This window comes from Carcharodon carcharias, chromosome 1, assembly GCF_017639515.1.
Source record: "Carcharodon carcharias isolate sCarCar2 chromosome 1, sCarCar2.pri, whole genome shotgun sequence".
In the NCBI taxonomy this organism is placed as follows: domain Eukaryota; kingdom Metazoa; phylum Chordata; class Chondrichthyes; order Lamniformes; family Lamnidae; genus Carcharodon; species Carcharodon carcharias.
Genome location: NC_054467.1, coordinates 141,604,135 through 141,616,419, shown reverse-complemented (window position 1 = coordinate 141,616,419; position 12,285 = coordinate 141,604,135). Strand labels below are relative to the sequence as shown.

The window sequence follows — 12,285 nt, the reverse complement described above, 5'->3', positions numbered from 1 at the left end:
CATCTCAGCTGGAAGCAGAAGTCCCGCCCCTGCATCTTTCTCATTGGGTCGCTCCGGGGGCTGTGCGTTATTTCGCCGATATGTCTCCTGGGTATAGGTCAGTGGCGCTGTCAATCACCGGTGTCCCTTCCGACTGCAAGCTCGACTGAGTGGAAGCATCAAACCAGAAGGGTAAGAAAAATCGCCCCCTCCCCCTCGCATAGGCGATCTGCAATGGAGGAGGAGATGAACCAGACGGAGGACGAAGGACTACGATCGGGTACCATCTCCAAACTCTGCAAACAGCGGAACCCCTACAGTGTCCTCAAACCATTCCCCGGCAAGAAGGTGATGAGCAGGAGGTACGAGAGACCCACCATGGTGCAGATCCCGCAACTGGCCGTTGGGACTGGAGGGGGAGGAGGGGCTCATCACCATCATCCGCTGGTTACCATCAACACCGAGCAGCAGCAACAACAGCAACATCACTTCCACCATCAGCACCACCAACAGCAGCAGCAGCATTACCCATACCAGAGTATGTCTAACAACAGGATAGCCCTGGGAGCAGCATCAGCATCCACATCTACGTTAGCTTCAGCATCTCAGTCTCACCTTGGAGCAACAGCTCCAGACTATCCTTCTGGCAGGTATAACAACATATCTGCAAACCAATCAGGAGCTGAAAACATCATCCTAAGTGCAGGTACAGTATTAGTATCCCTATTCACAGTGTTAATACGTTGTGTTATATTCCATTCACTAAAAACCAAAAGTTTCTCTTTTGAAGGCAGTAATTTTGCTCTTGGCAAGTTTTCCCAGAAGTGGGTGAATTCTAAGTTAGTATTTTGTTTTACAACCTGTATCCAGCTTGTGAAAGCACCCGGGACACAACACAGGAAGGATTTGAATCATGAATTGATGAAGCTGTATTAGGGTTTACTCTCAGTTTAAATTCTGTTGCTTGTTGGCATGGTTTGAAGATAAATTTTAGTTGCTGTATTCAGTTTTATTATGATATAAGAAAAAAACTGTGGATGCTGGAAATCCAAAACAAAAATAAAAATACCTAGAAAAACCCTCCCGCGCATCTGCCCTCACACCTTTTTCTCCCTCCCAGAACCATGATAGAGTCCCCCTTGTCCTCACTTATCACCCCATCAGCCTCCGCATTCAAAGGATCATCCTCCGCCATTTCCACCAACTCCAGCATGATGCCACCACCAAACACATCTTCCCTTCACTCCCCGCCCCACCCCCGGCGGCATTCCGCAGGGATAGTTCCCTCCGAGACACCCTGGTCCACTCCTCCATCACCCCCTACACCTCAACCCCCTCCCATAGCACCTTCCCATGCAACCGCAGAAGGTGCAACACCTGCCCCTTTACTTCCCCTCTCCTCACCATCCAAGGGCCCAAACACTCCTTTCAAGTGAAGCAGCATTTCACTTGCACTTCTTTCAATTTAGTCTACTGCATTCGCTGCTCCCAATGTGGTTTCCTCTACATTGGAGAGACCAAACGCAGATTGGGTGACCGCTTTGCGGAACACCTTCGGTCTGTCTGCAAGCATGATCCAGACCTCCCTGTCGCTTGCCATTTCAACACACCACCCTGCTCTCATGCCCACATGTCCATCCTTGGCCTGCTGCAATGTTCCAGTGAAGCTCAACGCAAACTGGAGGAACAGTACCTCATCTTCCGACTAGGCACTTTACAGCCTTCCGGACTGAATATTGAGTTCAACAAATTTAGATCATGAACTCTCTCCTCCATCCCCACCCCCTTTCTGATCTCCATTTTTTCCAATAATTTATATAGATTTTTCTTTTCCCACCTATTTCCATTATTTTTAAATGTATTTCCATCCATAGTTTTATCTCTACCTTTTAGTCTATTTTGATCCCTTCCCCCCACCCCATCCCCACTAGGGCTATCTGTACCTTGCTTGTCCTGCTTTTTACCTTTAATTAGCACATTCCTTAGATAATATCACCATCTTCAACACCTCTTTGTCCTTTTGTCTATGACATATTTTGGCTATCTCCACCTATCACTGGCCCTCTATCCAGCTCTACTTGTCCCACTACCCCCCACACCCTTAAACCAGCTTACTTTTCACCTCTTTTCTATTTTTTCTTAGTTCTGTTGAAGAGTCATACAGACTCAAAATGTTAACTGTGATCCTCTCCACAGATGCTGTCAGATCTGCTGAGTTTTTCCAGGTATTTCTATTTTTGTTTCAGTTTTATTATGATAGCTGGTGACAAAACATAGCTACAAACTGAAACTGAATACTGAAAACCTGGAGTAGAAAGCAAAACTGATGGGTATATGAAACAGATTTGTCGGCTTCTGAAAGAAAGGACAGAATAACATTTGAGGCAGGACATTCCTCCGGAATGGCAGTTTGTGCATTTTATATAAACGCTACAGTATTAATAATCACTGTCATAGCCATAGAGTCACACAGGTCTACAGCACAGAAAAAGGCCCTTCGGCCCATTGAGTCTGCGCTGGTTAAACAATTACCTAACCATTCTAACCCCATATTCCAGCACTAGGCCCATAGCCTTCTATGCCCTAGCATCACAAGTGCACATCCAAATACTTCTTAAATGTTAAGAGGCTTTCTACCCTCTTAGGCCTTTCAGGCAGTGTGTTCCAGGTTCCCACCACTGTCTGGGTGAAAATATTCTTCCTCACATCCCCTCTAAATATCCTGCCCCTTACCCTGAATCTATGACCCCTGGTTATTGATCCCTCCACCAAGGGGAAAAGTTCCTTCCTGTCTACCTTATCCATGCCCCTCAAAATTTTTTACACCTCAGTCATGTACCCCCTCAATCTCCTCTGCTCCAGGGAAAATAACTCCAGTCTATCCAATCTTTCCTCATAACTAAAACTCTCCAGCCCAGGCAACATCCTGGTAAATCTCCTCTGCATTCTCTTTAGTGCAATCACATCCTTGCTATAATGCGGATTCCAGAACTACATGTACTTCTAACTGTTCTTGCAGCTAATACTTGTACTGCATATTACAGTGCAATTCTAACATTGCTATACTATATATAGGTGGTACATTAAAATCCATGCATTATAGTGAAATTAAAACACAGGGTTCACTTTTTCAACCGAATTAGCAAAACTGATTGTGGATTGGGAATTCTTCATCAGAATCTCCTTGTCATTTATTATATTGTTTCTGTCAGTTATTGGCTAAAAAGTTGTAAATCTATTTTTAATCTCTGAGACTGTTCTCCTTCCTTCTGCCTTGCATTATTAGGCACTGAATCCACATTATTGTTCATCAAATAGGGAATAGTGGAAAGTAACAGCAGGTTGATCTGAACCTGAAAAGGAAAGGTAGCAAAATGCTTTGCACATAATCCATAATCCAACCTGACAGTATTAGGTTGGAGAAACCCCTTTTTGGATGAACCAAGGCAAGTCAGCACATGGCAAAGAATATAAAGAAGGGACAGAAGGACAACAGGTAATGAGTCAAAATCTAACCACTTCCACAAAATAGCTGATTGAATCAATTGTTTATGTCTTATTAATGAAAACAATCTGATCTTAGCTCTTCACCTCTGCATTTTATCCGCACACTTTTCCCACCCCCACAACCACTGGTGAACAGTTCTGGTGAAGAGTCATACGGACACGAAACGTTAACTGTATTTCTCTCCGCAGATGCTGTCAGACCTGCTGAGTTTTTCCAGGTATTTTTGTTTCTGTACAACAACATGTTGTTGTTGATGGGTTTTTCACCGAACTATCTAGATTATTTCTCAGATTTGTTCTAATTATGACTGGACTGACAGCCTAATCACTTGTGATGGTGTGTAGTATGTTACAATTATTGAATTTGTTCCTCACAAACTGGTGAAGTTCACTTTTGACTGTCATCTTACAAGATTTTGTAGGAGAGTCAAGGAATATTTTGTAAATATGTGTAATTGTGATTCCAAATGTTTTATCTTTTATTTCCTTGAATTTGCACTTTTTTCCTGTTACATGTAACACCACGCTTATAACTCTAGCCATGAAGGTTAGGTTGTTTCTCTACTTCTCTATGATTGTCTTTAATTGCACACCTTGATAGTTAAAATAAGAAAAAATTCAGATATTGGGATAAGATGAGAAAGGTGATTAACCTCTGAGACTGTTCTCCTTCCCTCTGCATAATATACAGTTATTGGACTCATGCAGAATGAACAAAACTGATCCACTTTGTTTGCCAACTAGCCTTGGAATGATAGCATTTGGTCAGAAGTTAAAAACTCATCTACATACACCAAAATCTAAATAAATCCAACCAATTGAAAGAATTTTGATTACTTTCATTGATCATTTTTCGGCAGAACTGCATTAGAGGAAAAATTGAACCCAATGGCATGAGGTAACTGAAGTTATGTCAGTAGACTTTCAATTATTAAGCAAAGGTGCTCAAATGAAATTATTGTTTTAATTGTGCTCAATTATGTGTTAACTCGGTTACAATACACAACTGGGAGGAAGGTTCCATAGTTAGTATGATCAGTATTCACTTTAGTTAAAACTTAGAAAAAAATAAATTCTCAATGCAGAATAGCCTTTCCAATCTTTTATTTTGAAAATGTACAGATGGGGAGAATCCCTTCAGTTTATTCAATGTACAGGAGATGGTAAGGATTAGCTGTCACAGTGTGTTAAATGTTCCCCTTTAGCCTTTGGGACCACATTCAAAATATAGTTCAAAGAATATTGTTCCTATTCCAAGGTGATATTTTATTCCCCAACTGAAATTAATTGAGCCTCCATCGTGTAAAACTGAGTCCAGAGTAAGGGTAGGCAAAATTACTTCACGCATTCAGCAATTTTTCCAATTTGAATTAAATCATAATCTGAGTAGTGAAATAAAAGTGGCTGAGTTTACTTCATTTAAAAAGAAAGCAATGATAGTGAGAACAGGGTTACCATTTACCTAAAGGACCTGGGTTCAAATCCAGTTCATGTTGATGGAATCGTTCCATTTACATCACAAGAGAAAGCCATTCAACTCACTATTCCTGTTCCAATGCCAATTCTTCAACTGGAGCTATCTACTATAGTTCCATTTTCTATCCTTTCCCCGTATCTTCTATGTTCTTTCCTTTCAAATATTTTTCCAATCCCGTTTTACATTGATAACTCAATAACTACCTGCGATAAAGCATCCCATGTTATTACAACACTTTGTGTGTAAACATTTCTTCATTTTCCTTAGTTCTTACAATAACATTTCACTTATGCTCCTTGTACTGACTCGCCAACCACTGGAAACTAGCTAGTGTTGATAGCAGGAATGTGAGGTTAGTGTTGTAATGTAAGGTAACTGACATAAAACCTTTCAGAATTTTGCAAAACTCTATTCTATGTCAGTTACCTTACATTATAACACTAACCTCACATTCCTGCTATCAACACAGTGAATCAATGCGTTGCCCCATCCAAAGCCAATTTATCTTTCCTAAGGTTCCTTGCTCAAAACTGAACTCAATACTCCAGATAGGGTTCAAAAGGCACTTTAGAACTGAATCATAACTTCCGCACATTTGTGTTCTAGATGAATTGAGATAAATGTCCACATTCCATTAGCCTTTTTGATCACCTTTTTTACTTATGCAATAGTGTTGGTTGTTTTACGTTGATGGACACCCCTTTGCTCTGTCACAGCTCCTATTGAATCTGACCATCAAGTAGATATTCCAATTTGTTTTCTCAAGATCCAAAATGGATTGTTCACACTTCTCCACACTGAGCTTCATCCGCCACAGTTTTGCCCACACAGTTAGACTTTCTATCTCCTTTTGTAACTTCTCCTTCAATCTGCACAGTTTATTGTGCTTTCTAATTTAATGCTACCTACACGCTTGGAGATAAGATGTTTTATCCCTTCATCCAGATCATTAATGTAGATGGTGAAATACTGAGGCCCCAGAACAGATCCTTGGAGAACATCACTTGCCACATCTGACCAATCAAAGAATGAACCATTTATCCATATTCTCTGTCTGCAAACAGTTACCAACATTTGTCGCAAGACTACCACTAATCCCATTTGCTTCCCATCATGCCAGTCTGAAAAGTATATAATTACCCCAACTCTTTGCATTCTATTTGCTACCGCTCTATCTTTGCAAACAGTTTCTCTTTATTGCACCTCATGTAGCACCTAATCACCTACCTTTTGAAAATCTATATATACAAACCACATTTTCTTTATTGACACACTTAGTGATTCCCTCAACAAATGAATTGAATTAGTCAGGTACACCTGCCTTTTACAAATCAATTCTGATTGTCTATGATTAATTAACAATTGTCAAAGTGTTCACTGAATTCATCCTGAATTTTGAACTTCAAAAGTTGCACACAGCCAGGGCTTATAGTTTCCCTTCCATCCTTCTTGCTTGGAATGTAATGTTGCCACCCTTCTGTCTTTTGGCTGAATTCCTGCTTCTGAAGACTTTTTTGAAAATGATAGTTAGTGGCTCTGCTATCACCCCCCAAGTACCATTTTCCCACCAGTGGCTCTTCCACATTCTCCTAATGTGCTCCTATAGTTCTACTTGGAATTTCCTCTTTTAGAGCCTATGTAAGATACACATTAAATATTGCTACCATTCCCTCACTTTTATTTCTAACCTTTATGCTAACTGCCAATCTTCTTTCGTACACCCACCTTGTTCTTGTAATTTCCCTTTGAATCTTTCTATACATTTATTTAATTTTACACAACTTTCTTCTATATTATCCTCCTTTTATCACAGGTCTTTTTACAAAACTTTTTTGTTCACTCAAACCTCTTCTATTTACCCATGGAATCCCCGAATTTGACATGCTGCCTTTACACCTAGTCAGAATGTGTTTAACTGGTACCTTATCAATCTCTTGTGCAAATATTTCCAATTGCAGGTTCACTGTTTGATCTGGACACTTTCCAACCAACTATTCTGGGTTAGGCTCTTTTCATGCCATTGAAATGAGCTAATTTCCACTCTAACACCTTTACCTTTAACTCCCTTTTTATACAAAATCGATTTTGAACGTGAATCCAAATGAGTTTATTGTCAATATTTTCAGGTCATTTACTATCCTGCTTCATTACTCAGAAACATGATTCAAACTGCGTCCTTCGTGTTCAATGAGCAACATACAGTTTAATTGATGCATTCTAAGAATCCCTTTCCAGCTTGGCCACATATCTTCTAGTACTTTAGAATACTTTAGAATAATTAAAATGTGATGAGGCAATTGCTCTTTGTAGTGTTTGTAAGCCTGGAATAAGTTTGGACAGCGTAAGTCCTAATGGGCATGCATTCACTGCACTAAACTGTCCCTAATATGGAAAACAAAAACAGAATTACCTGGAAAAACTCAGCAGGTCTGGCAGCATCGGTGGAGAAGAAAAGAGTTGACGTTTCGAGTCCTCATGACCCTTCAGTTCTGTTGAAGGGTCATGAGGACTCGAAACGTCAACTCTTTTCTTCTCCGCCGATGCTGCCAGACCTGCTGAGTTTTTCCAGGTAATTCTGTTTTTGTTTTGGATTTCCAGCATCCGCAGTTTTTTTGTTTTTGTCCCTAATATGGCACTAACTGACACTAAATTGATAATCTTTCTCAGAGACAATGCAGGTTGGCTTCCACAGGAAATGGAAAAATGTCACACTCTTGCAACAAGAGATGATATTGTGTGCTTGGGGTGCAGGCACGTTGTTTGAACAGAACAGAAGGGGCTTTACTCTGCGACCAACCTTGTTAGACTTATTGTGACAATTCTTGATGCTAACACTGAGTTCCCTAAATGGAAAGTGTTTTATCAGTGGCGTACCTCATCTTGAGGATTATAAAAAGTCACACAAAAAGAACCAAAACATCATTTTTTTTCTATTGCTGCAATTCTGTACATATAACCAGTCACTTGGAAGATAATGTGTCCCTGAGTCCAAACCTTCTTAATTTACTTAGAGAAATGATTTTCAATTGAATTGCATTTCTAATTTGGTTCGTGTCTCATTCTGGCTCTGCATATAAATTCTGCAGTGCTTGCTATGCAAATGAAAGGTAGAGAATGTTGTTTTGGAAGGATGGTGATACTCTTATGAGGTTACAGTTAAAGGCACAGTATTAGGTAATGACAAATTGTTTTCTTCTGTTTCTGTCACCATTTTGAAAACTGGCAAACAAACCATGTTAAAATGATGTTTAAGATGATTCCAAGTGGTTGTAAGTTTAATATTACCTTATGAGATTGTGACAATTTTATGAGGTTTTATTAGTCTCATCTGTATGCAAATCTAACCCCAGCCTCAGACCTTTTGTATCATATCTATTTCAGCTGATGAAAGAATGTCAGACATGCCTGCGCACTACCTTATGCATATTTATGAATCATCACATCAATGACAGCCAATCAGTGCTGTATGTTCCAAATGTTTAAAGCAGAATAACTGTAGCCAGGATACTCTATGCAAAACTATCTGAAGTGTTGTGCATTTGGCAAAAAAATTGGTCTTTTTTCAATCAGATACCACAGCTAAAGAAGAAAAGTAATTAAATGTCCAAAAGGTTTATGGGAACATCTGTACTTTATTAAAAATGTGACAACGGTGAAATTGTTTTTTGTGGGTAGGAATCTTACTGACACTGAAATTTATTGTGTATTTTCTGTATACTTTGACATTATGTTGTACATTTAATGAGCCTCCAATCCTATATATAAAATTACCTAGTTATCCATGTCATTTTTTTCTACCTCACTCCACAAAATCATAGCCACGTTTATTTATGTAGCAAAACTGACTGCACATCAAAATAATTAAGTTTATATGAAACACTTTGGGATGTCCTGAGGGATGTGATAAAACGTTATATAAATTCTTTCTTTCTAAAGTTTTTCCCAAGCTCTTCCTTATGACGATGATGGGCTCTTGTAATAAAAGTCGGCTAAGTGTAACAATGTTAAAAGCTGCTTAAAAGAAAATTAAAACCTTGCAGTACTGTCATATAAGGCTGAAGACAAGAAAAACAAACCTATTGCTCAGAGCTTGAGGCTAATTTGAGGTTAAAAGGAACATTCTTGATAGTATTGATTGAGAACTGCCAATATTAAAGGCAGTATTGAAAATATTCAGTCATCTCCCTCAGCATAAAATAGGCAACACCTGTGTATGGCCGAGCCTAAACTCTCATACCTTTTTGAACTAATTGCTGCAAATATTTTTGAGATGTTTTCTGAAACCATTAAGTTTCAAATACCGTTAGAATTGCAAACAGGAAATGATGATATGACAAGATGGAGAAAAGATAAAGCTGGCTTGTTAAATTGAAGTGCTTTTGGACCAGAAGTAAAAGTGCAATGAGAATAACAACTGCACTGCTCGCTAATGAATTTTGGCTACTTTCCTCCAGTTGGTCTCTTTGCATAATATACAGTGAAGTTTACATTCTTATTTTTGATAGCCATACATTGAAATATTTTTGTGTTTAGCTCAGTTACATGTAAGGAAATGTCTGCAGCTTTCACTTTCACGTTTGAACACTTGAAAACAAATCAATGTTGAGAGGTGTAACAGTAATGATCAAAGGTCCCAATATGTTATGCTGTCTTATTCCTTTTTCATCCACTGCAGGTTCTTATCACTTTCTGTTTTTAGTTCAAATTTCCAGCATCTGTAGGTTCTCTTTATTTGTAAAGCTTACATTTGAGTTTCAGCAACTGAGAGATAAGCAGAGCTTTTCCAAGGTTGGCATTCCTCACAGTGACAAGTAGAAACAGTACAAGCAAATAAAACTCTAGATACTTCCTCCTTTTGTCTTGTCCAGCTCCATTAACGGGCTCACTTATCTTCCTAATTCCAGCTGACAAAGGGTTTATATTCAAGACTTAACATGCCTTTTATCTTTCCAAATATGGTCAAACCTGCTGTGTATTTGCAACATTTGTGGGCATACCTACACCACATGGACTGCCACGGTTCAAGAAGGTGGTTCACCATCGCCTTCTCAAGGGCAATTAGAGCTGGGCAATAAATGCTGGCCTAGCCAGCAACACCCACATCGCATGAAAGAATTTTTTACAAATTCTCTTTAACTTTCTAGAAGTACGCTTGTGGGCATTGACTTAGGTCTGCAAGTTCACTTTCTTAATACAGCTGCAAGACTTGTGCACCAGGAGCTGGCTTTACTCTGACATGAGGTCATCACTCAATCAGGAGCTAGTGTCACTTGATCAGAAACTGGTGTCACTCCATTCGGAGCCATAATAGCTCAATCAGGAGCTGGTGTCACTCCAACAGGAGCTGAGTCAATCCAACAGGAGCTGGTGTCACTTCAACAGGAGCTGAGGTCAATTCAACAGGAACTGATGTCAGTCCAACAGGAACTGGTGTCAATCCAACAGGAACTGGTGTCACTCCAACAGGAGCTGAGTCAATCCAACAGGAGCTGAGTCAATCTAACAGGAGCTGAGTCAATCCAACAGGAGCTGAGTCAATCCAACAGGAGCTGGTGTCACTCCAACAGGACCTGGAGTCACTCGACCAGGAGCTGATGCCACTCCATCCGGACCTGGAGTCATTCCAAGAAAAGATGGTCTCACCCGCATGTGACCTAATACAGTATAAAGTTGGATTATAGAATCATAGAATCATGTTCTTGTTTAGTAACACATCTATAATTTAAAGAGTTAATTTCCATCTTTCGATAAGCAGTTAGCAAAAATGTGACAGAAACCTTTCTTTACTGTACATTATGAAAATCAACTAACCAATACAGCTGAATGATGGCCCACCTGTACCCGGCACTACTTGTGTAATATATCACTTAAATAGAAACAGCTACTGCCTCCTGGCAATTTAAAGTTACTTTTTGCAATAAAAATAAGTTATCCAAAAATTTAACTGTGACTTTGAAATAGGAGGAGTGGACTGTATATGAGATTCGTTATGATATAATTCTAGTAAATACGGCAATCAGCAAAAGATTTGATATTTGCTGTGCCACAGCAGAGAAAGCAGTGTGGTGAGTTTGCCAATACAGTGCACAATATGCTTGTCATAGAGCTCTGAAATGTTTACAAGCATCAATTACTAATCGAAACTAAGTCCTGTGTGTGCTCCAAAAGTAATTCTGACTAACGTGACAACAGTGGATGTTTAGAGTGTTGCAGCAGAGCTGTTATGTGTTTGTCCAGTTTCACTAGGAAGATGCAGGAATTATATTGGCAAAGCTTTTCAATTTGGGAAGGTTATATATAAATCTTTTCCATCAGTTGTGAAGTGCTACTGATGATCAGCCATAGTGCAACGAGAGGCTGGAATTTGTGAAAAACCCCTCAGAATATATGTTTGCCATGTGATGAACGTTGCAAATATTGACTATAATTGTAAATGTAGTGAGTAACATCCAGTGTTGGATGAAATTGATGCACTTAATGTAATATACTTTCATAATTTTCATGAACAAAGTACATTTTTTTGCACAGTATAATGTGTGTTTCCGCTCCACTACAGAGAGTCGCTTAATACTTGATGCCTTTGCACAGCAATGCAGTCGAGTCCTGACTCTCCTAAAGGACAGTGGAAAACTTCTGGACGCCAACCAACCTCAAATAATTTCTTGTGTGAAAAAAGAGAGTGGATGTTATGATGACCACACAGGACAGTGTCAGCTTGTCAAAGGTGCCCAAATGCAGCCACGGTCATCAGACAATTCAGAGGTGGAATTACAGAATGTGCAAAAGAGGCATCAGACCTCAGCCTTGCTTCGTGTGTTTACCGATTCTCTTCAAAGTTACCTACTTGCCGGGGGGCGGCCTTCACAGAGTTCTGTGGGAATGAGTGAGTGCAGCCATGTGACAGAAATGGATCCACTTTCCATATCTCCTACCCATACTCTGGGAGGGTGGACATCCCCAACAACATCAGAATCTCATGTCCATCCATCATCTACATTCCCTGAGGAGGAAGAAGAGGATGGCTACTGTCAGAGGTGCCAAGAGTTGGAACAGGAAGTGGTTGTACTCCAACAGGAAAATGAGGAGCTAAGGAAAACCTTGGATCGTATTCCAGGTGTGTGTAATCTGCCTTAATTATTCTAATACTGTTCCCTCATACTCTGAATGCTAGCGGTTAATTTGTATTCATATTTACACTGATTATTTTAGAGTCAGAATGGGAATTTTGGCCTTGGGCAACTCTGCACAATATTCTTGACACCAGCTTTCATTCTCACATTTATTAAAATTGCAAATTGCAATTCCTAGGATCTTCAGCATAA

At 39.6% G+C, this 12,285-nt stretch overlaps 1 protein-coding gene across 1 annotated transcript in view; it reads left to right on the top strand.

Annotated features, from left to right (window-relative positions):
• Positions 1-213: 213 nt before the first annotated feature.
• Positions 214-12,285, top strand: part of LOC121275396 (BEN domain-containing protein 4) — a 36,146-nt gene continuing 24,074 nt past the window's right edge. The window contains exons 1-2 of the mRNA XM_041182954.1: positions 214-381; positions 11,492-12,077. Of these exons, the coding sequence (XP_041038888.1) occupies positions 214-381; positions 11,492-12,077 (754 nt within the window). The remainder of the gene's footprint in view (positions 382-11,491; positions 12,078-12,285) is intronic.